Source organism: Setaria italica, chromosome III, assembly GCF_000263155.2.
Source record: "Setaria italica strain Yugu1 chromosome III, Setaria_italica_v2.0, whole genome shotgun sequence".
Lineage (NCBI taxonomy): Eukaryota > Viridiplantae > Streptophyta > Magnoliopsida > Poales > Poaceae > Setaria > Setaria italica.
This window is the reverse complement of record NC_028452.1, coordinates 320994-345499: the sequence shown is the minus strand read 5'-3', so window position 1 is coordinate 345499 and position 24506 is coordinate 320994. Positions and strand designations below refer to the sequence as shown.

Here is a 24506-nt window from a genome sequence, read left to right as displayed (position 1 = left end):
GAATCTGTGGCAGCACTACTTGTTGCCCCAAGAGGTCCGGGTCCAAGGCGTTTCATGCTTTTCTTTTCTTTTTTTATTTCCTTTGAGACGCCAAATTACTCCCATTATTGTTTACCTTCATTGCCAGGATCGACGACGAGATGCAAACAGTGATCTCTCTGGATGAAGACCGTGTTAGATTGAAAGAGGAAATTCTGCCCAAACAAGATTAAGAAAGGTTGGTTGAGCCTGGCTCAGCAACTCGCAACAGCCCAAAAGGCCCAGCTCAGTTAGGATCCGTCTGGTTGGAAATCTTCCTTTTTCTTTCCCTTTCTTATTAACCATAGATACCAAGTAGTAGTTGGTTGCAAAGGACACAAGATCACACACACATTGTAGGCATATATACACGGGGTTTAACGTTAGATGGCAAGCCATCTCTGTAAATCTTTCCGGCAAACAGCATTACTATATCACCTGGTCTCGTTGAAAGATCTGCATCTCATGACAGTAAAGACGACATCCCATTCAGTTTCATCTTCAGTCAAGTCACTCCATTTTGAAACTTACTGCATGTTGCAAGAGCACTCCTAGGAGATTCACTAACAGCGCAGATATGTTATTACAAAGACCACTAGTTTACCTCATGGTCATCCAGTTACTATCAGGTTTAGCATACATACATCATCAACAATTACAGGACTTCTTCAGAGCATCGTAGACACCTTGAAGAGTAGCATCTTGTACCAGCACAACCTTTTCCCTTGATTTAGAACCAGAGCCAATAGATATCTCTCTTTTCTTCACCCCAAGTACCTGCAAAGTTCACACAGATTCTCAGAATTAAAATAGGACAGACAACAGAGAAAGAAAACTTCAGATGATCCAAACTTTGACAAAATCCGTTTATATTACCATAGTCCTTAAGGTATCGTTGTTCTGAATAAAATCTAAATAGCACCAAAGAGTGTAGTCAAACTCACTGCATCTTTTTTGCTTTCCCTTTTTGTTCAAGAACTTAATCATCTCATCAAGCTACTATTCTGAATCAAATAGCCTGTGCCTGAGGATACAGTTCCCATTGAGCTACTATTCTCAATCAAATATAGCCTCTGCCCATGTTTTGTCCATGAATTTAAACCCTCGAATTGCAGTTTGACAATGAAATGAATTACACGAAATATACACTTGAACTGCAGTTGTCTAAATCAGCATCGGTTTTACTGTTGTGAAGTTGAACTTCGCTATAATTCATGCAGAATAATAGACTCCACAAAGAAGAGTGAAGTCTTCCACAAAGTCAACTAACCCTTTGCTTAGTCAAAATTAGCTTTCGTAGCATGCTAAAGGTCAAAGAACAACTCGTCATTCATGGTTAAACTATAGTTTTCTTTGCAGTCCAAAACCAATGGCACAGCTTGCATATTTTAATCCATGCAAGCATTAAGAGAACCACAATACCAAACTGACTACTCACGCTGTTCAATTACAACGCTATCAGTAAGAGAACTCAATTACAGTTCTATCAGTATTATCAAACTAACAGTTACTCCCTCCATCCCAAATTATAGGTCGTTTTGGCTTTTCTAGATTCATAGATATTATTATGTATCTAGACATAGGCTATATCTAAGTGCATAATGAAATCTATGAATCTTAAAAAGCCAAAACAACCTATAATTTGGAACAGAGGGAGTAGTTTAGAAGAAATGATCTCGAAAAAGTAAATGATTTGACATACTCTCTATCAAAGCTAAACAAGATGCGCATGAAAGCACATGCTCTATTAGTTGATTTAGTTCAAGATGTTCATGTAGCCTGCCACCTGTGCTGTATTTGCTCCGTGATAAGTGCTAGCCTGTTAAATGTTTGATCGTCACTCTGCGGATACAAGCTAAAATTATAAACATTTTGACAGAAGATTCTATTTCGATAAAGCGAGGATCACAAGTCATCAGAATGCATTCAGTTTATAAACCAGAAATCTGGATAGTATATCCATAGCCCAATTTTCGACCTAGACGCGGAAGTACCAATAGCTAGTCAATTCGAGTCGATCTAGTGTTCTGCAACCGCGACGAACTACTCACCGAGCTGATGAAGTCGACAAGCGCGGCGTTGGCCTCGCCATCCCTCGCCGGCGCGTCGATCTGGACGCCGACCGCCTCGTCCCCGATCTCTGCAAAATCCACACACACGCACGCTTCAGGGTTAGCGTCTGAGCAGAGAGACAGCGGCGGCAACCGAGAATCTGAGAGGGGCAGAACGACCTGTGATGGTGGCGACCTTAGAACCAGGCTTGGCGTGGATCGAGATGGCGACTGTCGACGGCGGCATCAATCGGAGGCAGCTCGGGAACCCACCTCCGCCGGCGTTGGCGGCGGCGGGCGGCGGCGCCTCCCCTCTGGCCTTGCCTCGCTTCCCCGGAGCCATCTCCGCGGTCAGTCCCGGCTCGATTCGTTCCCGACTCAAATTGGGCCCACTGATCACGACTACGAACATGCCAACATGGGCTGGGCCGTAATAGGTGAGAGGGTTATTTTGTGGCACACTAACAACACTACCGCCATTGTCCATTGTGGCTAATAGGTGAGCCCGCACTAGAGCTAAGCGGCAGCAATGGCGGCTCTGCAAGCTACGCCGCTCAAAACCCTAGCCTTCTCCCGCCGGCGAGCCGGCGGCGCGGTGGCTCGGCCTCGGCATATGGCGGCCTTCCGGTGCTCCGCCGCGGCGAGGAGCTACAACATCACGCTCCTCCCCGGGGACGGCATAGGGCCGGAGGTGGTCGCCGTCGCCAAGGACGTTCTCTCCCTCGCCGGCGCACTCGAAGGCAAGCTGATTCATCACCACCCAATGCCTTAGCTTCAAATCAGTTAGTATCGGCAGGACGATGAGCCCCTGTTTGTTTATCTTCCGCCGCAGGCGTCGAGCTCCGGTTCCAGGAGAAGCTGATGGGCGGCTCGGCGCTAGATGCCACCGGCGTGCCGCTCCCCGACGAAACCCTCGCGGCAGCGAAGGATTCTGACGCCGTCCTCCTCGGCGCCATAGGAGGGTGAGTTGATTGTTGTTTGAGCAGCAGTCCCAGTAGTGAGTAGTGCCTAACACCTGCCAAATGCATTTTGTTTGTTCAGAATTCATGACTGTGCAACTGTGTTCTGAGTACTTCAGTGTTATGCTGTGATGTAGGTATAAGTGGGATAACAATGAGAAGCACCTCAAGCCTGAGACGGGGTTGCTCCAGCTCCGTGCTGGGCTGCGGGTGTTTGCCAATCTGCGTCCAGCTGCGGTGTTGCCACAGGTAAACCAAAGTCCACATCTTAGTAAAATTTCATGTATGAACTACAATCGTTTGGATTTTTAACTTCTGTAAATTCGTAGCTAGTAGATGCATCTACTCTGAAGAAAGAGGTAGCTGAAGGTGTTGACATTATGGTTGTCAGAGAGCTTACTGGAGGTAATGTTGACTAAATTCTGTTCAAACATGAACCAAGATTTTGTTTCATTTCTAATTTAATATCTTCTTTTGCACTCTGATAAACCTTGTGCCTACCAATAGTAATGATTTGGAATCCTCCATGGCAGGAATATACTTTGGCAAACCTAGGGGTTTTGGAACGAATGACAACGGAGAGGAAACTGGCTTCAACACAGAAGTTTATTCTGCTTCTGAGGTGACTCCACCCTCAATTACATATTCTACCTCCACTATCCCCTTTTTTTAAGGCATCATACTTTTGGCATTTATTAGGCCTTGAATAGACATAACTGTAGATGGCTGTATATCATTTATGGGAGAATATCTATATCATATACAAAACATTTCATTTTATATTATTTTATTGTAGAATGCATTCTTCTGTACATTTTTTAAGGTTCATCTGTACAATTTTGATCCTTGGTGTTGATGAGATCCTCTGTTTCATCCCCAGATTGATCGCATCGCACGTGTTGCATTTGAGGTTGCTCGCAAGAGAAGAGGGAAACTATGCTCAGTTGATAAAGCAAATGTGCTGGAGGTACTGTATTATGCTTTTCCCAAATGTATTCCAAAACTTGTTTATAAGTAATATTCTGTGTGTGGAATGTTACTTGTTGTTTCCATTTGAATTGATGCTCCATCTTTTGATTATGCAATATAAAGGATTTAATGTTATTATCTGTAGAATTTATTGACGTACATCATTCTTTAGCATTATGCTGACACTAGAAAACCTTTTGAAAGGTTATAACTCTTTTGCTCCTATAATTTTGTAGGCATCCATGCTTTGGAGAAGAAGGGTGACTGCACTAGCTTCTGAATTCCCTGACATTGAACTCTCGCACATGTATGTTGATAATGCTGCAATGCAGCTTGTTAGGAATCCTAAGCAGGTTTGTTTTCTTTTCTTTATGTGATTCATTTTGTCCTGGCTAAGCGTCAGTAGGATGTGTTGACCTCCTTAATTTCCTGCATTGCTGCAGTTTGACACAATTGTCACAAACAACATTTTTGGTGACATATTATCTGATGAAGCATCAATGATTACGGGAAGCATTGGAATGCTCCCGTCTGCCAGTGTTGGTGAATCGGTAATAGACTCCTTCCAATGCCCTCAAGCCCTCTAAATCATTTATGGACGCTATCATATTCTGCTGAAAATTTGGATGTACAGCTCAAGAGGTTGTCATGTTTATGTGCAGGGACCTGGTCTTTTTGAACCTATTCATGGCTCTGCCCCTGATATTGCTGGGCAGGTTAAGATGACTTCTATTTTTCAAATAATTCTTTGACACTAGGTTGGCTTAAGTATGTAGCTTTGTTTGAAATTTGCTTCTTCTATTGTTATTTGCTGAGTGCAGGACAAGGCCAATCCATTAGCTACAATTCTTAGTGCAGCGATGCTATTGCGATATGGCCTTGGAGAAGACAATGCTGCAAAGAGAATTGAAGCTGCAGTTACAGAAACACTGAACCAGGGATTCCGAACTGGGGACATATATTCTCCTGGAACGGTATGATGAACTAGTTAGAGAACTATTATCGAAGAATCATATGCAAAATTTCTTCAATAAAATTATTACATTTAACATTGCTTAATTATTTTTAAGGAAAAATTTCATTTCTACCTTTTTTCTGTATAAAAGGGTAAATCTTCTTAGCTTCATATTATATATGTTTAATATCAAGTACTTGGTGCTCACTTAGGGAGCGTCTTTTTGTATAATGGTGTAACGAATTTGGTAGTCCTATGCCATTGTAGAATACCAAGTTGGCATGGAAGAAACTAGTACCAAGTTTGCAAACTGCAAATGCGCTAATGGTGTTTCATTTTGGTTCACCTCTTTTTTGGAAACTTATGTTCTCACTTACAGACATTGGTTGGATGCAAGCGGATGGGGGAGGAAGTCTTGAAGACAGTGGAGTCACAAAAGGCGGTGGCTGCTATAAACTGAAAGCTGTAGCCTGAGCAAATGAGATTGTTCTTTTAGAAGTTGAGCCTGCTGAAAGAGCATACTGCATCTGGATTGTTTAGTTCGTTGCCTGCCGTTGAATTGATGGGCGGCCTCTTTCTCTCTTTGTTGCTTGTTGGACTTCCTGTAACTTAAGTTTGTGATATATGGGAGAATACTGTTCGTCCAATAAATGGGATAATAAAATGGGGATATTTCCCTTCATGGCAGCCGAAAACAACTATAGATTTGTGGCTACATCTTGTTTTTTTTTCAATGGAGTCTAACAACTGAACATCTGGTGGGGGTGAAGAATCTTGTTAGAGCTGAACATCTGCTTGATTCGCATGCTCTGGTTAGCGGACTGACATACTTCCACTGATCGGATCAAAACAGAAAAACTAGATAAAGGGGATACAGTGTCCGTGCAGTCACCAATAGTCCCTACAGGAGCAGGCACCCTGTTCAAAGCGATGGAACCTGTTGGCGTCTCTGATCACCAACACCACGTTGAGGACAGCCGACAAGCCCTTGAAGAAGTCATGGCAGTCCCCGCACACCCGCAGGTTCTTGTACACCCTGATCGCCTTCCTCCCCTGCCCGCCGTTGCGCAGGAGCCACAGCCCGACGGCGAGCCGCTCGCTGTGCACCCTGAGGCTGTCGGCGCGCGACTCCTCGTCGACGTCGTGCAGCGTGAACCGCGCGTCGGCGCTGTACCCCAGCTGCTCCCGCATCCTCCTCTCGACGTCCCTCAGCACGCGGCGGATGTCGCCGGCCTGCGGGTGCGTGTCGTCGCCGCCGCCGTAGAAGAAGTGCACCTCCTTGTCCACCTCCACCCAGCTGCACCCTCCCTGCTTCTTGAGCCCCTTGCGCCTCATGGCGTCTCGCACCTCCTGGCACTCGCGCCACTCCCCGGCCTCCGCCAAGATGTTGGACAGCATCACGTAGTTCACCGGGTTGTCGCCGTCCATGGCCAGGAGGACGTCGCCGGCCTCCCTGCCCACGGCCACGTCCTTGTGCACCCTGCACGCGCCCAGAAGCGTCTGCCATATGCCGACGGTCGGCTCCATGGGCATCGTCAGGATGAGGTCCCTTGCCTCCCTGAGCTCTCCAGCGCGGCCGAGGAGATCGACCATGCACGCGTAGTGCTCTGCTCTCGGCCTCACCCTGCGTTCCTGCCGGATCCTTGAGAAGTACAGCCGGCACTCCTCCACAAGGCCGGCGTGGCTGCACGCCGACAGCAAAGCCAGGTAGGCCACCTCGTCGGGCTCGACGCCGTCTGCTCGCATCTGCTCGAACATGCCGACGGCTTCACGGCCGAGTCCATGTTTTCCGAGCCCATTGATCATCGCCGTCCACGACACGACATTCCTCGCCGGCATTTCCCGGAACAGCCGTCCTGCCTCGTCGGTCAGCCCGCACTTGAGGTACATGTCCACCACGGAGTTGCCGACGGACACGTCCAGCCCGGCCGGGTTCTTGACGGTGTAGCAGTGCACTTGCCGGCCCTGCTCGATCAGCGCGAAATCCGCGAACACGCCGACGACGCTGGACAGGACATGGGCGTCAGCTCGGACGCCGGAGCTCCAGAACCGTCGGAACAGCTCCATGGCTTCCCTCACCTGCCCCTCCTGCGCGTGGCCGACGACCACCGTCGTCCACTGGATGGCGTTCTTCCGCTCCAGGCTCTCGAAGACCCGCATCGCCACCGGCAGGCACCGGCATTTGGCGTACAGGTCGACCAGCGCGCCGGCGAGGATGGCGTTGGAGGCCGTGGATAACCCTCTCGCCGTCATGGCCGCATGGACCTGCGCGCCCTGGCGTGCCGCGCCAAGGCCGCTGCAAGCTTTGAGCAAGCTGGCAAAGGTGAACTCGTCGGGCTGCTCCTGAAGCTGCATCTCCCGGAACACGAGCAGCGCGTCCCTGCCGTGGCCGGCGTGCGCGTACCCGGAGATCATGGCGTTCCAGGTGACGAGGTTCCTGAAGCCGGTTCCGTCGAACACTCGCCGTGCGTCGCGGATCCTACCGCCCTTGGAGTACATGAGCACAAGCGAGTTGGCGACGACGTGGTGCTCCTCGTACCCCGTCCTGACGCAGAATCCATGGATGCGGACGCCGGCGCCCGTGTCGCCGGCGACACAGCAGGCCTTGAGGCTCGCCGAGAGCGTGTACTCGTTCGGCGCGGCCTCGGAGGAGGCCCGCATGTCGCCGAACAGCCTGAGGCACTCCCTGGCCTCCCCGCGCTGCAGGAAGCCCACCATGAGGGCCGTCCAGGAGACCACGTTCCTGTCGGGCATTCCATCGAACACCTCGGCTGCCATGGCCACCTTCCCGCACTTAGCGTACATGTCGATCAGGTTGTTGCTCAGCATGGTGTCCGATCCGAACCCCAGCTTCGTCAGGGAGGCGTGCAGCTGGGCGCCTCCGCGGAGGGCCGAGCTCTTCGCGCTTGCCCTGAGGAGGTCGGCGATCATCTTCCGCCGCTCCATTGGATTCGTGGGATGCGCACGAAATGTCACTGCAGCTCATGCAAACAGCTCTGCTCTGCTCTGCTGGGTTTCAGGATTCTGGCCTCCTCTCCTAGGAAAAGCTCTCGCTGGCTATTGCGGACACAAGGCTTGTTCAACAGGCAACATGGTCTGGGGAGACCTTGAAATGTTGATGGGCTCCTCAAAAGATGGGAGACCACACTGCTCAGATAGCAGGTATTCAGGATGGAATACGAGATCAAGCCGTCAAGGTGGTGAATCTCGCAGTATGGAGAGGACAGATAACAAAGACGACATCACAAAGGAAAATGCACATGTATTCCTAGTAAACAAGTTCTGAATGCCCTGTTTACAGTACAGCCAGACTAAATGCCCACGTCAAGTATCAAAAAACAACATTCAGCCATCTTGGTCTTTGATTCAGATGCTATGCTGCCTTGCATTCATACTCCGAAGAAACTGTGGTTGAAGAATTCTTGGAAGGACAGCCTCTTCACTGAAAGATTTGCGCTACACTACTATTAGCAGTTGTCACCAAATTACCAGGGAATTCGATGAGAGGGGTATAAAGTTAACCTGTGGCAGACCTGGATTGGTGCAGAGTAGTCTGGTGCATATATCAACACAATCAGGATGCAAGCTGGACGCCAGAGGTTTCGAGAACGGGAGAGATGTGCTCCTGTTTATACATTGGAGGAGCTGAAGACAGACAGAGAAAGATGGCAATCAGCAGAACTGTTGAATTCAAGTAAGATAAACGACTCAGCCAAGAGAGAACGAGAGAAGCCACCTGTACATTGCTTCTGCCACGGAATGGCGGGTAGCCATTCAAGAGTTCGAACAGGATAGCGCCAATACTCCACATGTCTACCTGCGCACAACAGAGGTTTAGATTTCTCATGTCGGTACCAACTTTCCTTGTCAACATATACTCATGTAGTCATGTACAAACATGCCACTCATACACTGATGCGGTCATACCTTGTCATCGTACTTTTGAAATAGCATCACTTCTGGGGCCATGTACAAACAAGAACCACAAGCAGTGTCTGCATACTCCCCAGGACGAAGAACCCTGCAGGTCAAAGAGTAACTTACATCTGGACCTCCATACAGAATCTCCATACCATTGTGTAATTCTGCTACTGTTTTTGAAAAGTTGTAATTCGTAAGATATCTGAAAATGGGAGGCAAAACTGCACCTTGCAAGGCCAAAATCAGATATCTTGAGGACCGCATCGCTGCTTGGAGAAGACAGTAGGATATTCTGCAACATTGGAGGGATAGGATAATCACAGTATATCAGTTACTACAACTGCAGATCCATCTCAGTTAGGAAGTAGAAAAAGGATGGGAAGAAGAAAATGATTCAGTCCCTGGACCTGAGGTTTCAAGTCCCGGTGGACGACATGGTGCCGGCGCAGCACCTGTAAGCCAGCTCCTGCGACAAGGGGCGAGCGCCATTTCTCACACATCACATCCCCCCAGTCACGAATTGAATGGATAGCAATTGATTGAGAGACGATTGAATTACCAATTTGCTTCATGAAATTTCTGGCCACACGCTCGTCGACCCTCCCGTTGCGGCAGATGAAGGCCGCGAGGTCCCCTCCCTCGCACAGCTCCAGGACGAGGTACAGGCAGCTCTGTGTCTGACGGAGGGGACAACATGGATTGGTGCCGTGCCTAGAAGAAATTCGAACGGTAGAGGCAGAGAAATGGAGATGGTGTTGTACCTGGATGACGTCGATGAGGCGGATGATGTTGGGGTGGCTGACGGCGGCGAGAAAGCGGACCTCGCAGTCGAGGCTGTCGCGGAGGAGGGCTGGGAGGCCGGCGAGGCGCACCTGCTTCACGGCCACGGGCGCGCCGGTGGAGCGTGAGACCGCACGCCAAACGACCGTGGATGGCGGGCGGCCGCCCAGGCGCTCCCGCAGCTCGTAGCCGCCCACCACCGTCGCTGGCGCCTCCGTCGTCGTCGTGTCGGTGGTTGCCATCGCGAAAGCACGAGAAGGGAGGAGAGCGTGGCAAATCCGTAAAGGCCCATGACCGGATTATTTCTCTTGCACATTACTGGAGCAAACAGACTGGCCCAAGGCGTCAGTCAAACGCCAACTGGGCCAGGCCCAAGGATGCAATGGCTCAAGAAACATAAGATCTTACTTCCAGTTTGAGAAAAGGAAAAGTTACCTTTAGAACTAGAAGGATAGTTCAAAGATTTAGTAACCATGGTTCATGCAAAGCAGTCAAAACATAGTACATTTTTCATGTAAACATGGGACACAACTAGACAAATCACTCTTATGCTGCTTGCAAGCCATCTTAAGAACACAAGGATGTCTTTGTCTGTCCTTTGCAACCTGTATTGTCGACGGTTCTCCCTCTACATGTACTATTTTGGGAGGAACAGAAACACATACCAATCGGGCAAAAGCAAGCAACCCCACACATATACATATATACAAAACATTCTGTACTAGCAGCATCTTCGTAACAACCAACCGTAGCATAGTGTAGTTAGGGGTGGTAATGAATCATGACCCTTCCAACTCAGTCCTATCTATTTTTAGTTCAAAATCATATAATATTATGTTCCAGCTCTTATTGAGTCCGATCCTTAAATTTGCTAGGCTAAATTAGAGGGCCCTTTACAACCCCTAAGCGTAGTAGCCTCATAACATGGACGGTGTTTAGCACCTATCACATCGAATGTTTAGATACTAATTAGGAGTATTAAACGTAGACTATTTACAAAACTCATTATACAGATAGAGGCTAATTAGGCTTAATAGATTCGTCTCGCCATTTAGCCTCCATCTGTGTAATGGGTTTTGTAAATAGTCTACGTTTAATACTTCTAATTAGTATCTAAACATTTGATGTGACAGGTGCTAAAAATAAGCAAAGGGAACCAAACGGCCCCTTAAGCTCCTCTAAGCTGTTTCTGAGAACCTTGTTATTCTACCTATCCCTGTGATTTCTTGTGCACCTTTCCTTTGGAATGACGGTTGCTTCCCTTGGAGCCCTAAAAAGTATGCAGATTTTCATCAGGTCATCATCAGTGCACAAGTCATTACTAGCCATGCATGGCCCATGGTAGGTAACATACAGGAGCATCAGGGGAGAAGAATGGTACCTGAAGATGCCGTAACATGTCTTCCAGTTCTGCGGTGATCTCAGCGAATGAGGGACGCACGTTAGGATTTTCATCCCAGCACTGCTGAATCAGTTTAGACAGTTGCGGATGCACCCATGAGGGGATCTCCAACCGCATTCCCTGATATAGTTATAAACAAGGAGCAGATAAATCTTAGTCTATTGTTGTGACCCTTCATCCTTGTGACATCTCCACTAGCTATTAGCAGCTGAGTCAGGGCTCATTGTGAAATTACCTGCCTCACTCCAAGTGCAGCTTGCAGGGGTGTCAGATTTTCGTATGGCATCTACATGTGTACAGCACAAATAAGGCTATGTAGATGCTCATATAACTCAAGACGAGTCAAAGATGGACGTGGCACCATGATTTACCTTTGAAGTGACCAGCTCCCAGAGAACGACAGCAAAGCTGAAGACATCTGCCCTATGATCATAGGGCTTGTGGTTTATTACCTGGTAAGACACGCAACTCTAATAAGCAGGGTGCACATACTAAATGTCTTAACTTGCACAGAAAGAACTGTATTCGGAAGATAACTTTTGCATTCTGTTGTTCGGACCAAAAGTAAAACTAATCGTCCTCAAAACCTATGACTTGTACGTCTCAATGGGGGGAAATATGGAAAGGTTTCTGTACACGTGAAAACATAACAGTGCACACGTGCATGCAGCAATTTTTCTGTGTCTAGTAGGATGAGCTTCCCATGAGCATACTAGAAGGAATCGACACACCTCAGGTGCCATCCATCTGTAGGTGCCAGTTTCAGCAGTCATGTCTCCCTCTTGAGGTGGATTCCTTGAGACTCCAAAGTCTGCAATCTTCACAACCTATTTTCAGAGACCTGTAGTCAATGCTTGATGAACCGTGAATTAATAATTAAATGAATTTCAAAATAATACGCATACATGATCAGAGCCCATCAGCAAATTGGCAGTCTTCAAGTCTCTATGGACAATATTGTTTTGGTGCAAATAATCCATCCCCCTTGAGATGCCGATAGCAATCCTAAGAACCATTGTGAGATCCACAGTGTTTTTTTGCTTGTGAAGAAAGTCATATAAATTACCTCCAGGCATATACTCTGAAAGGGACACAAGCAATATATATGATCTCATGAATATCAGATGACAGGATAAATGAATTATCTGACAATAAAACTCCACACATGAAACATCATTCAGTTGTCTAACTGGCTCAAAAACTAAATAAAATAAGCATAGTCATGGCATAGGGGCTTCTTTGGGATTAGAATCATGGCAGCAGCAAAAGCACTTGGAGTTGGACAGTTGGCAGATACGAATTACAGAAATGATCTGTATGTTTAACAACTGAAATAGTAAGGTGACTGGCTTTACGTTTCAAAAAAAAGGTGACTGGCTTCATGCAGGTTTCAACTGTTAATGCCTATAACCTTTTTTGAGGGATTCCAACATGTCACTAAATTTCTAATATAAGTAGCAACTGTGCCAAAGAACAATCTCCGCCACCTACACTAGCATGATAGGATGACACACTCCACGCTCCCGTTTTTTGCTTCAAAAGATTGATAGGCTGACACAGGAACAGAGAAGCAGCAGTGCGCATGGCCAAACTGTTCCCCACTCAAATTCTTGTCATTATCCAGGATCAGGCTACTTGAAACATATAGAAAAAAAAAATCATCACATGATTTTCTATATATGAGAATGTAAACAAGAATTAGATTCAGTGGTAGTGCAAATTTCTGATTGTAGTATAGCAGAAAACTCTAATTACACATTATACAAGTTAAAATAGTACAACAATATACATCCCATAAAGGCAAGTTCAGTGTCAATATAATAGATCTATTCATTAAGATAATAAAAATACAAGACAACAATGATGCTGACATCCATCCAAATAGCAGAATTTAAGATTGGAGGCAATATGACTGTTACCTGTTACAATGACATATTTTCTCTGCTTTGTGCATGCCCCGTAGAACCGAACAACATTATCATGATTGACACTCCTGCACGCAACCTAAGCTGTTAGAATTATCTGGAATCAAATGATTCCATATGTTATTTTGTACCACATTGATTTAGTATGAATGCTTACTTTAGAATCGTTACTTCTTGTAAAAACTCCAATTTTGAAGAGTCATTAACATGTTCAGCTCTAAGGAACTTTATTGCGACATCCATACCATGATAAGTTCCTCGGAATCTGCAGACAATAACACAGATGCAACCTCTTGATCACTTAACTATCTTGAGGTCTTGCCCTGTATAATCAAAGTATTTTAAAGAAAATGAGCAAGATTTCTCTAGAGTTCATGGTTAAGCCAGTTTCTTGCTTATGTTTATTGACGGTGTCCCCATATCAAGCCATTTTCTTAATATGTAATGCATACAAAGGGCATGAAACAGACACTGGCAGTTAAGTTGCTGATATTGCTCAAACAAATCGGCTTCATACATCATAGTATTCCTTGCTAAGTGTTACTTTGTTCTTACAAGTCTCCGGAAGATCCAGATGCAATCTTCTCCCCAATCTGCAGCAAACTCCTGTCAACATTCGAATCACCAATCTTCTCTTGCAGCTCTAGTATTCTTTCCGAGGCTGCAGAATTTGTTGGGTTTGATAATGAGGCCTACGTAACACATGGGATTCAAGTCTGTAAGGAAAATATTAAGCTAATGTATTCATTCTTTTGTCTTAGCGCTGAGTAGAAGTGTATAAAAACACTATTGACGTGAAAAGGTAAATTACAAGCATGTGGCACATCCGAACCAGGCAGGCATCTGGGAATTTTAAGTATTCATGCAAAAGTAATGGAGAAAAAAAGCAGCATACATGATTGCGTGCCGCTGTCTCCTTGAGACTCTGTAGCAAACCATCCGTGTCCTGCAATCAGCATTACGCGGTGTTTTCACTCAAGAACTCCGTGCAAATAATAGTACTTAACATAAAGCATTGATGCTTGACTCATTAATAGAATCTACATATTCATAAACAAGATGCCCAATAGCTCAGTTTATATGTCAGTTATCAAGCATAAAGTCAGAACAATTGTGGGTGCTCTGCCTTGCAAAGTATGAATCCCAAGTCGGTGTATATGGTAGCATGAACCCTCATTTTCATAACTTCATGATTTAACATAAACATTTACATATTCTGCAAACTATTAGCTAAGAGGGACTATCTTTATGCACCTTTTGAGAACATGTTGTTAGTAATAGGATGCCTTGTTCTGATATCACGTATAAATCTTGTTTGAAATTAGATAGGAATTTTACATGTAGTTTGTATTATTTGCTGTTCGACAATTATTTGTATAATTAAAAATCTTCTCTCCATAGAAAGGAGAGCATTCCACCGTAAGTTTCAAAAATCCAAGCAGAAACATGCTCCAGCAGTATGTCAATGAACAAGCTAGCACTACACAATCATGCTCTACGTTTACCTCTGTTTCCCAACCATCAACAACAAATACATCCAAACAAAAGCCATCGGTTGTTGAGAAAACATGAGCTTCACGAATGTTCAGTCCAACTTCAGACAGCAAAGAAGATAACTACAAAACAACAGCACGAACAAAAGTTGCACCCAAGTAATATGGAAGTCAGAAGGTCATTCATCTGAAGTCTATATGGAAACCGCATAGCACATGAATTGGTATTCTAAGTCTTACCTGAGCGAGGAGCTTTGTCTTGTCAATGGTAGAAAAAATAATTTCATGAACATGGAGAATTCCTACGTCTCTCCTGTGGATATTTGAACGTGAATTTTGGCAGTATCATGAATCAGACAATACAAACACAAATCTCAAGCAATTTAAGAGAATGATTTCCAAAGGGAAGTTCCAAATACAGCACTCGCCAAACTGGTCGGAAATAGAACAAAGAAGTAAAATATAAAAGTGTGTGAGGAAGAAAAAGGCCAATCATAATACAGGAATATACTGAATTGATAATTTATAACCTAGAAGTTTATGCTCATGATCAACCAAACTTAACAATCAGAACACGGCACAGCTAGCCCTGATCACAGATCACTGCACTGATGGTGACTACAAAAGGTATTCTTTCACATCAATGAAGAAGCTCCCAGCATAACTCTTCCCATTGACCTATGGCTGCAGACCCCTCGCAACAAATTATGGTAGAAATATTATACGAATCTACACTAATCAGGCATGTAGTCCCCTTTTTTAAACCAAAAGCAGGAGTTCTGCCATCAGTGTCTTTCAAGCTTTACAAATCAAAACTGAAGAATGAGCTTTTTGTGGGTGACGTCATGAAACATGATATAGGTGGGATGTTTCAGATTTAGTCATAAGGCCGAACTTAACAAGATGGCGATGCAATACAGGACTCATTGATACATCTTCAGGGCTCTGTGTAATAACTCTGAGGTAGAGAAATACCTCGCAGAACTGGCCTCAGAGTCATCCACAACTTTTCTTCTCTCCAAACTCAGGTCCTCCATCATCCTTTCGCATGGTTCAGATCCTTTAAATTCAATCTCTCTGTGCAGTATATACATATGCATACCTTTTTAGCAGGCAAGATATAACACCGTAAAATACTCATATGAGGTAAAATTGGTTTTCTTCAGAAAGCTCATCGAAACTACAAATAACAACAGGTTGAGTTCACTTGCAGCAAGGGTAAGGATTTAACGGCATGTTGCAAAGTGGTTGGGTTATATAGCCTGTATGTACCTCAAAGTGGAAGTGAGAGAGCCCCCACTATTACCGTATTCCCTCGTAGAAGGGCCCTGTGCCTTGTCTTCTGAATCCACCGGGGCCTCCACGCACTGCTCAGATACGAAGGCCGAGCAAAATTTGTCAGTGAGAAGACGATCGAGGCACGCATGACGTGACTGACATAGCAGCACAGTAGAGAGTTGAGACACGATCAGGCAGTGGTGTGGTGCTGACCCTCACGAAGCGGACATGGAAGACGGGGCGCTTGTCAGGGTCGGCGCACTCGTCGAGAATCCTGCGGTGCAGCAACACGTCCTCCGCCTTCTCGACGTCCAAATCGATGGAGTAGCTGCCACCGGAATCGAATCGGAAGTCAACCACGCAGAAGCAGGTGAGAGGAGAAATACTACTGCATATAAGACAGACAGAGAGAGATGACGCTGACCTCGCCGGCAGCCGCTCAAAGTGGCGGTCGAGCTGTTCGCGGAAGGCCGGCGGGTCTGAGACGACCTCTTCGATTCCCATGGCCATGAGACGATCGAAGATCTCCTTCCGGATGTCAGTGTACCCGACGCCGCCGCCGCCGGCCGAGGTGGCTCCTCGGTCGGCGGCGGCGGCGGTGGCAGGCCAGGAGCTTTCGCCCACGCCCTCCTCGATGCCATCGTTCTCCATCGTCTCCCGCGGCGCCGAGGTGCCGCCTACGGCTCGGTCATAGCGACGTCCGGCAGCAAGGCCTAGCGTTCAGGGGCGGAGGATGCCGCGGCGGCGACAAAGAGAGACCGGGGGATGGCGACGGCGAAATGGGCGGGCGGGGGATTCCGAGGGGATCTTTTGGCAGAATCTTGTGACGGAAGACGCCGGCTCCGTATTTATAGAGGGCGGGGGGTAGGGGCAGTTTGGTATTTGGCGGTGATGTCGCCGGCGATGCAGGGTCCAACTCCAATCCAAAAGGCGGAGGCGAGGAGCAGAGACGAGGAGAGCGAGCTGAACAGAGGAGGCGAGGGGGATGATGCTCTGTGGGCGTGCCGTAGGAGAAGGAAATTGATCATTTGTTTTTGGCGCCTGCTGCTTGTGCTTCGTGGTCGTGGGTGCCGGCGGCAAGCCAGGAGTCGCCGCGTGGGGTCCTCATCCGATTCCAAAACTTTCCGGCTGGACGGAGGTGATGCGGCGCTGGAGGATCGGGCGGTTGGTCTCCGCCGGCAGGGCAGGGGGAGCAGAGCACCTTTCTCCTTTCCGCGACTACCGGAGATTGGACGGACAATGAGAATCGGAGGGACCCGCCTCCTTTACCGCAGCCCCACAATCCAGTGCCTAGTACTCCTACTCGTTTGAGATTATTCTTGACAGCGACTCGTTCTTTAGGTTTGATTTGAATATCATAAATCCTGCATCATTGTTCTAATTCAAACTATCTTGAATTCAATTAAATTTATAAAGAAGACTATCACACCATCTTCAGATGACCAAATTATTACTAACCTAACCTGGCTGCCGGCCGCCCAAAGTCATGCGCAGCCAAGACCATAGACCAGACCTGAATGCACGCTGCGCATCTCATCATCCCAAGAAAATTAACCCGGCGGAAGACAGCAAAGGCCAAAAACTCTCATTGCGTACTGCAGATTCCGTGCGACTGGATCCAAGATTCCGCTCTTGACCTCACCCAGTTTTCACTTTGGACTTTGGAACCTGCAGATAGAAGAAGCGTACGGCACTGAGGTCGAGAGAAGAAGACGATCAGAGGATCACCGGCGGCTTCAGATGCCCATTTTGTTCTCTTGTTTCCTCTCCGCCATTCCAACCAACCGGTAAAGCCAAGTTCCAGGCTCAATTCATTAATCAACGTAGAAATTGATGGAGAATCAGCAGCTGCAAACTGGCGGGTCAGGCAGAGGCAGGTTGCTGTCTACGATCGTCAGCTCAGGTTCCGGGCCGACCTGCAGCGCTAGCCTAGAGCCTAGTGGTGGTGGAGGAGTACGTAAAATGCTTTACTGCTCCACGGCATGTTGATTACAAATCAGAGAAGCGAGCAAGCGACGACCTGCACTGCACGTCGTGCCACCGACGGCTCCCATTTTTAAAATCAGTTGAGTTGGAAGCCCACTCTGGTTTGTTTTGTGCCATCTTCTGTCGTCGATAGCGCCTTTGTCTCGTGAGAACCAATGCAACGCAGGCGCCCACCAAAACCACCAACCAAAGGCTTTTGATGTGTGACACCCAAGTCTCCTCTGCGAATGGCGAGACGGGGGGAAAGAGTCAGTCAAGCCTCAAAAGTACATGTAACACAATGACAATGGGAGAAGGACGGAATCAAGTGGCCAAATCGGACATCAGCTGCTGATCAGAAAGAATCCTGTGCCGAGTCATTTCGGCTTAGATTATCACCTCCGGTTCGGTTTGATTTGCTTTCATCCGCTCTGCACTAGCACACCATTCTCTGCATGCTCTTATCCTGGCAAATACAGCTTCTCGAAATGATTGTCGTGCTTAGTGCTTACCCACACAAGGCCACAGAGTTTGGATAATGCATGCAGATGAACGCAGTGGTCAACGCTAATACGAATCTCGTATCAAGTTACATGCAGAATCAACGGCCAGAATCCAAAACAGAAACATGGCCAGCGACCAGCAGGCCGCAAGTCCAGCATGCTACTAGTCAGTCGTGTAAAGATTCTGTTATACACCACGCTAGCACACACAACACATCACAAATCCACCTGTCAATCAATAATAATGTGACAATGTCTTGCCAGCCAAAGATTATGCACAAACAACGCACGAACATGCCTAGTATTGCAGACAAAAACATATAAGCAATGGCGTCAGCACATACCAACTTCTTAGCTATGGATCATTAATCTATCAACTCCTTTTGTTTCCAACCCACTCAAGTCAAAATAATACTACTCTATATATAGTATATACAATACTGCATATCGGGCCTTCACTTCATTACCCATAAAAATAACACCAAGCAATCACAAAGTGCATGATCACCCTATTCGTCTATTCTGCAATAAAGGCATAGACAGACATCTACAATCACCAGGTCACCAAGATCGCCCATTCATTCGACACCCAGTGCATAACATAAACCACAAACGATACAAACACTCCAGTTACTGACCCAGATGATCAGACATCACAAGTGAACGGCAATATTGGCGCCATCCATGCTTCAGGCTACACTTCCATTCATCACAAACATTAAGCAAGGAAAATCATAGCTATTGAAAATGACAAGCGTAGATCTTCCAAAAAAAAAGAAAAGGAAACGACAAGCATAATCAAAGCAATGCATCAACGACTTTGAAATGTTTTCGCTGACATAACAGCTTGCTGAAAGACTTTTTTTAAATCAAACAATGCAACAGTGATTACATAGCGTTGCTATTTCATATTGGCACATACATGGATAGGTGGAGGTTCAGACTTGAGAGTGATAGGAGTAATAAAACACAACCACAGCATTCTTGCGACAAGTTGACCAGTAAGCAAGCAACACACTACTATACGAAAAATAAGGTCAGATATCTGCTCCAACTGTGGCCAGTTTTTGGATAGTTGACCATCATCCAGGCAAGAGATGCCTATGAGGACCTTCACATTCCATAAGCACAGTTGCACATACAAGTGCAATTTCTGAGATCAGAAGACTCTTGAAACTTTGAAGTGAACTATTGGCAGGACAGCTTTCTGAAATGCTGCGCTGTCAATTTCTCTAACTCTTTGCAACCAAATTAAGAGTTTCTACTCAACTAGGAGCTGAGGCATCTTATTCAGATCTGGACAATCAGTAAAATTATTCTACTACAGTGAGAAAGGACAAGCTGCATATAGGTTGTTTCAGACAGGCATGTGAGGTTTCAAGTGCCTCCGCCACTAACATGGTTATATGGAATTAGGGATCATATATTATCACAAAACGTAAATACTTCCTAGAACAAATATATACTTCGCAGACAGATTTTCAAGCTACCATTGTCTGTTTTCAACTCTGTTAGCAATTTTTCAATATTTATTAGCCAAGATCAGCACACAAGAACCCCAAACATCATATACATATCTGTGTGTCCACACAGGAGTTTGCAAGATATGATACTTTTGTTTCAAAAGATAATGATATAAGCTTATCATAATTCCCTAACATCCTTGAATATAGTTGATGTTGCTTGTTCATTGTCTCATGCAGAAGTGGTGCTAATGCCTAATGGTAACCCATAGCCATAGGAGGCACTCCAAGACTTAACAATCTTGTTTATCAAATTCAGTTTGGAAATATGATGAGAGTAACATTATAGTACCATCAGTTTTCTAAAAAAAATCAAGGGAACAATTATGCAACGTTGAAGCAAACAAAAAATATTAGCTATTGCCAAAAGGTGGATCAGAAATCCCGTCTAATCAAGCACCATGGGCCTGTTTGGCATGGCTCCACTCCAGAACTCCTGCAAAAAATCCAGCCAAACATCCCAGCTCCAAAACTCCATGGAGCTGTAGTGCAAATGGGGGTGGAGTTTTGGAGCACCTCTTTTGCAGCTCCAAAACCAGCCAATATGAACCTCCTTGTGGAGTTGGTAGGTAATTACCCACCAATGCCACTGGTTACACAAAAAACGGTTCGTTCTTTTCCTCCCGAGACTTCCCCACGCCACATCTCCTGTTCTTCCATCCCGCGCACTGCTCTGTTCTGCTCCGTTCCTACAACCCACCCGAGCCCCGCCGCCGCTAGGGTTTGCCGCCACCACCCACACCGGCAGCCGCCGTCCACCCCCGCCGCCGGCTGCCCGAGCCCCGCCCGACCGCCGTGGCCCCTCCCTCCCCGTCGGGCACGCCGCCATGGCCCCTCCCTCACGCCGCCGGCCACCGTGGCCCCTCCCTCCCTATTGGGCGGGCCATCGTGGCCCCTCCCATCCTGCATGAGCCCGCCGCCGCGCTCCTCATGTGGCTCCACCGCCGTGCCGGCGTCGACGCCATCCCCCGCGTGCCCGAGCTCGTCCGCACCCCCGCCACCGCCGCGCGGCTCGCCGCCGAGGCCCGCACCGTCTTCCTCCACGGCACTCCGCCAGTGCCGCCGCTCCTCTTGCGCTTGTGCGGCAAGGCCAACACCGACGACGGCGACGGCGACGGCGGCGGCCGAAGCCGCGCGGTGTGGCATCGCGGAGGTCCTGGGCGGCATAGGGACGCTAGTGTTCGACAAGTGAGGCATAGGTTCTGAGGAAGAAGATGGGATGGAGAGGATGACAAGTGGGGCCTAAATTGGGGGGCAACAATGGCAATCCACACTAAAATCGGTCTTTTTTGGAGCTGAGAGCACTCTTCTGGCCAAACACCCCATCTAGACCGCTCCAACTCCACCCAGAGCTAGCTCCACCTGGAGTTCTGGAGTGGAGCAGCTCCACCCAGAGTTGGAGCCATGCCAAACAAGGCCTACAAGCGCATAGTATTTGCCCCCAGACCCACTGTCATAGACATAGGCAGCCCCACATGTCAGTCACACAAGATGGCCAACCGTTAAACTGACCATATCAAAAGTGGCAAAAAAATCAGCCCAATGGCATCAATAACTGTAGTGCTACATCAAAGCAGTTTAGTAGAACTAGGGCATCGGTACATTCAGACACTAGTAACCTTGTAGTTCCCCAACTCAAGTAACCACTACAAAAATAACAGCCATAGTACCTAGACCTTGTTTAATGAGAGCTAATCAAAGGCCTAGTGGATCAAGTAACAGGTAATCACAGTTGATGCTAAACAAAATAAGAATGAACTTTGTATGACAGTACTCTATGTTGTGTGATGGGAGCGGTAGGCTAAAACCATTGCAAACCCTAGAACAAGTATCAACACCGTTCACAACTTAAGCAACGCTGATCAGGTTGCTTACTTAAAGGCAGCTGGTAACAATGCTAACTGAATTACAATCTGAAGCAAACATCCAATGAGCAGCACTGACATATCAATGTACTATGATAATATGTCCACCTTGCATATGACCAAGCAGAATGGTTACCAAACAATATAAATTTCGAGTAAATAAACAAACAGTTCATCAAGAAATGAAGATTGCTCAACAGCATTTCAATGTCCAAAATAAACGACTTAAGGTTCCTTTTCCATTAATCAAGTACAACAATTAGAAGTTTCCATCATGCTAAACATTGTAAATAAAATTTGGGGGCATATCAGTTCCCATGCATGCAACAGATAGACGTCCCATGTATATAAAATAACTTGAGCTCATTTAGTGACGCACCGGACTAGGATTCGCTTTCCAGCAGCATCAAGGAATCGCTGTGAACCCACCATCGAACACAAATCCACCGTATACGCCATCACTGTAGCCAGGAACACCATCCACCCAGTCCCACTTACCACCGCTAATGCCCGTCTCATCCTCCTCCCACATTGCAAGTTTCCCACGTACCCGCTTTCCAGCGAACCACACCTTCCCATCACCTCCAAACACCTTCACCTTGTTGTTGCCACCGGCAGCGGCAGTGGGCATCGAGTTGCCCTGCGAAGCAGCCTCGCAGAGGCCAGTGAAGCAGCGGTACATGTTGGGCGGCATGCGGCCAGCTTCGTCCCACACCATGGTGGCCAGATCTAGGCGCAGGATGAGCACCGTGGAGCACGGCGCGTCCATGGCGAACGAGGACCTGAGGCCGCCGATCATAAGGACCCGGCGACCGCCGGCTCCGGCAAGGAGGCGGGGGCGCTTGAGGATCTCGAAGACGTCTCCCCATGCGGCGCGCTCGACGGGCGCCCAGCCGCCGGTGAGCGTGGCGAGTGGGCAGGAGAAGAGTTTCCACTGGCTGCGCCACGGGGTACCGACGTCGCATAGGGCGAAGACGGCTGCTGCGGCGGAGGCGAGTATGGGGCTCCGCGGCTTGGAGGGCAGCGAGAGGGGATGCTTCATCCACTTGCCGGATCCGGACGGCGTGTAGGACAGCGCGGCGAGCTCGGTGAGGACGAGCACGGTGCCGCCGGGGCCGGCGAGGACGGTGCCGTGGCGCGCCCACGCGGATCCGAGCGGGGGCAGGAGGCGGTAGGTGCCGGCGAAGGGGTTGCAGACGGCGAGCGATTTGGGCGGGTGCGCGGCGGCGGTGGAGGAGGAGGATGCGGAGGGGAGGGGTGCCGGGGGCGAGGGCGATGTGGAGGTCTCGACCCAGAGGTAGAGGAGGGAGGTGGAGGATGCGACGGGGGAGAAGGAGTGGTAGGGGAGGAAGTGGGCGAAGGGGAGGCGGAGCCAGTGGCGGCGCGCGGGGTCGAAGGCGTGGAGGCATCCGCCGCCTTCGGGGCGCGGGTGGCGGAGGAGGAGGAGGCGCAGGGTGGGGAGCAGCGCGAGGAACTGCGGGGAGAGGGTGTCGTGGAAGAGGCGCGAGACGGGGCGGCAGACGACGGCGTCGCGGAGCTGGAGGCGAAGCAGGACGTTGTGGAGGGCGTCCGGCGGCAGGTGGTGGATCGGCGGCGGGGGCTGCGAGTCGGCGGCGGGGTCGGAGCCGGAGCCGGCGGCCATGGCGGACGGGGTGGGGTTAGGTGGGGAACAGATGAGTCTGAGACCGAGGAAGGAAGAGGAGGAGGGAGGGGGCGGTGTGGCGTTGGAATTTGCAGACCAGGAGGCGGGGGTGTTTCCGTCATTTCCCATCCGGTCGAGTACCTTTCGTAGATCGACCCGCTCGTGGATGTAGTCAATGGACGTGGGCCCGTCATCCTTTGGTGTGCGGCATGGCCCATATGTCAGTAAGAAAGTGTGGGCGCGACAGGGTACGCCGTGGTGTGCTTAGGAGCGGCGCTTCCGTCTGACCGGAGCCGTTTGCGTCTGCGCCTGGGCGGCAGCAGATACCAGCAATAGCCATATCGTTACGGTCCATGGCAGATGGGACCCATTTGCACTGGGCCCCGGATGGCATTGAGGGAGTAGGTTGGGGTCGGAGTGGCAGCGGCGGGACTGACGACACCGGGAGGAAAATCGCAAAGCGACGCGGGAAAAGGTGGCGTGCAGCTCACTTGGCCTGGCAAGTGGGGCAAGAATGTAGACGAGGACCCAGCTGTCTGCTGCCTTGGGTGGCTGATTAAAATACTCTATATATACGAGGACCCCAGCTGTCTGACCCGGGTCGCCGCTGTGTGGGGACACACGAGGACAGACCAAATACGATTCCTCTCTATCTTTCTCGTTTCAGCGGACTATCTAGCTCCAAATCGTAACAGCCTCTCTGTTTCGTACTGTAACAATCTTTTTATTTTGCAATCTCCATTCTAACAATTACTGCACGTGGGATCAATATTTTAAATAGCAGGTTTTGAAGTTTAGTGACGATGTTTTCCAAAAGCTATAGCAAGCTATGGCGTGGCGGGCTAGAGCGGAAGCTAAATCATTTAGCGGACTAGTAAAAACGAAAGAAAAATCCAATGGTTCTACACAAAATTAAAAGGCCCGTTGGCCCAAATATTCCCAAAAGCCCAAATAGACTCCACAGACACGTACATGTGCATTCTGCACTGCTCCTGTAGTTACCTTCTTCCACCTCCGCCGCCTGGAACCACTGCTTCCCCTACCAAACGTCCACCAGAGGCTTGTGCGTCGCATGAAGAACCCCTGGCCACTCTGCTGGGTGCGTGTGCTAGCCAGGAGATTTGCAGCGGCCTGCGCGTGCCCTACACCCACTCATCGGCGACAGCTAGTGCCGTCATTGCTGCTGGCCGATTCAGCTCGTTCGGCCGCCAGCTTGGCCTCTCCCGCAGCTCCCTGGACATCCGGCCGGCTTGGTCT

At 48.3% G+C, this 24506-nt stretch overlaps 5 protein-coding genes across 6 annotated transcripts; 1 reads left to right on the top strand and 4 right to left on the bottom strand.

Annotated features, from left to right (window-relative positions):
- Nucleotides 1-444: 444 nt before the first annotated feature.
- On the bottom strand, nucleotides 445-2479 carry LOC101771433 (UPF0235 protein C15orf40 homolog). The gene is made up of 3 exons (XM_004959933.3): nucleotides 2250-2479; nucleotides 2070-2158; nucleotides 445-795 (listed from the first exon to the last, which is right to left on the bottom strand). The coding sequence occupies exons 1-3, from the start codon at nucleotides 2410-2412 to the stop codon at nucleotides 667-669; spliced, it is 381 nt and encodes a 126-aa protein (XP_004959990.1). The 5' UTR covers nucleotides 2413-2479; the 3' UTR covers nucleotides 445-666.
- Nucleotides 2480-2544: 65 nt separating this feature from the next.
- Nucleotides 2545-5634, top strand: LOC101771044 (3-isopropylmalate dehydrogenase, chloroplastic). Its single transcript, XM_004959932.3, has 11 exons — nucleotides 2545-2809; nucleotides 2902-3031; nucleotides 3166-3277; nucleotides 3358-3433; nucleotides 3562-3650; nucleotides 3909-3995; nucleotides 4234-4350; nucleotides 4441-4548; nucleotides 4660-4713; nucleotides 4819-4971; nucleotides 5332-5634. Exons 1-11 carry the CDS (start codon nucleotides 2599-2601, stop codon nucleotides 5410-5412), a joined length of 1218 nt encoding a protein of 405 aa, XP_004959989.1. The 5' UTR covers nucleotides 2545-2598; the 3' UTR covers nucleotides 5413-5634.
- Nucleotides 5609-10181, bottom strand: LOC101769706 (putative pentatricopeptide repeat-containing protein At3g15130). Its single transcript, XM_022825086.1, has 8 exons — nucleotides 9635-10181; nucleotides 9433-9550; nucleotides 9281-9339; nucleotides 9101-9165; nucleotides 8880-8973; nucleotides 8700-8769; nucleotides 8475-8577; nucleotides 5609-7095 (listed from the first exon to the last, which is right to left on the bottom strand). Exons 1-8 carry the CDS (start codon nucleotides 9893-9895, stop codon nucleotides 5841-5843), a joined length of 2025 nt encoding a protein of 674 aa, XP_022680821.1. The 5' UTR covers nucleotides 9896-10181; the 3' UTR covers nucleotides 5609-5840.
- A 143-nt stretch (nucleotides 10182-10324) lies between these two features.
- Nucleotides 10325-20464, bottom strand: LOC101769300 (serine/threonine-protein kinase STY8). 2 transcript variants are annotated; one of them, XM_012844676.2, is made up of 16 exons: nucleotides 16176-20464; nucleotides 15965-16079; nucleotides 15746-15840; nucleotides 15449-15550; nucleotides 14714-14786; nucleotides 14486-14596; nucleotides 13876-13926; nucleotides 13536-13672; nucleotides 13138-13245; nucleotides 12975-13048; nucleotides 11961-12136; nucleotides 11787-11873; nucleotides 11427-11507; nucleotides 11291-11341; nucleotides 11035-11175; nucleotides 10325-10923 (listed from the first exon to the last, which is right to left on the bottom strand). In XM_012844676.2, exons 1-16 carry the CDS (start codon nucleotides 16400-16402, stop codon nucleotides 10864-10866), a joined length of 1689 nt encoding a protein of 562 aa, XP_012700130.1. In that variant the 5' UTR covers nucleotides 16403-20464; the 3' UTR covers nucleotides 10325-10863. The 2 variants fall into 2 exon arrangements, with proteins under 2 accessions (XP_012700130.1, XP_004959984.1); XM_004959927.3 differs by having other exon boundaries at nucleotides 11787-11882; nucleotides 16176-20462.
- A 1303-nt stretch (nucleotides 20465-21767) lies between these two features.
- Nucleotides 21768-23376, bottom strand: LOC101768886 (SKP1-interacting partner 15). The gene has a single exon (XM_012844301.3). It carries the CDS (start codon nucleotides 23247-23249, stop codon nucleotides 22014-22016), a length of 1236 nt encoding a protein of 411 aa, XP_012699755.2. The 5' UTR covers nucleotides 23250-23376; the 3' UTR covers nucleotides 21768-22013.
- Between the last annotated feature and the right edge of the window lie 1130 nt (nucleotides 23377-24506).

Coding starts and splice junctions, on each gene's coding strand:
- LOC101771044 (XM_004959932.3), top strand. CDS start 2,599: ATGGCGGCTCTGCAAGCTACGCCGCTCAAAACCCTAGCCTTCTCCCGC. Junction 2,810..2,901: donor CCTCGCCGGCGCACTCGAAG/GCAAGCTGATTC, acceptor CTTCCGCCGCAG/GCGTCGAGCTCCGGTTCCAG. Junction 3,996..4,233: donor ATAAAGCAAATGTGCTGGAG/GTACTGTATTAT, acceptor ATAATTTTGTAG/GCATCCATGCTTTGGAGAAG.
- LOC101769300 (XM_004959927.3), bottom strand. CDS start 16,402: ATGGAGAACGATGGCATCGAGGAGGGCGTGGGCGAAAGCTCCTGGCCT. Junction 13,673..13,875: donor AGACAGCGGCACGCAATCAT/GTATGCTGCTTT, acceptor TGTGTTACGTAG/GCCTCATTATCAAACCCAAC. Junction 11,176..11,290: donor CTGCACTTGGAGTGAGGCAG/GTAATTTCACAA, acceptor TAACTATATCAG/GGAATGCGGTTGGAGATCCC.
- LOC101768886 (XM_012844301.3), bottom strand. CDS start 23,249: ATGGCCGCCGGCTCCGGCTCCGACCCCGCCGCCGACTCGCAGCCCCCG.
- LOC101769706 (XM_022825086.1), bottom strand. CDS start 9,895: ATGGCAACCACCGACACGACGACGACGGAGGCGCCAGCGACGGTGGTG. Junction 8,974..9,100: donor TCTGATTTTGGCCTTGCAAG/GTGCAGTTTTGC, acceptor TTTGACCTGCAG/GGTTCTTCGTCCTGGGGAGT. Junction 8,578..8,699: donor CCCGCCATTCCGTGGCAGAA/GCAATGTACAGG, acceptor ATGTATAAACAG/GAGCACATCTCTCCCGTTCT.
- LOC101771433 (XM_004959933.3), bottom strand. CDS start 2,412: ATGGCTCCGGGGAAGCGAGGCAAGGCCAGAGGGGAGGCGCCGCCGCCC. Junction 2,159..2,249: donor TAAGGTCGCCACCATCACAG/GTCGTTCTGCCC, acceptor TGGATTTTGCAG/AGATCGGGGACGAGGCGGTC. Junction 796..2,069: donor TTGTCGACTTCATCAGCTCG/GTGAGTAGTTCG, acceptor TGAACTTTGCAG/GTACTTGGGGTGAAGAAAAG.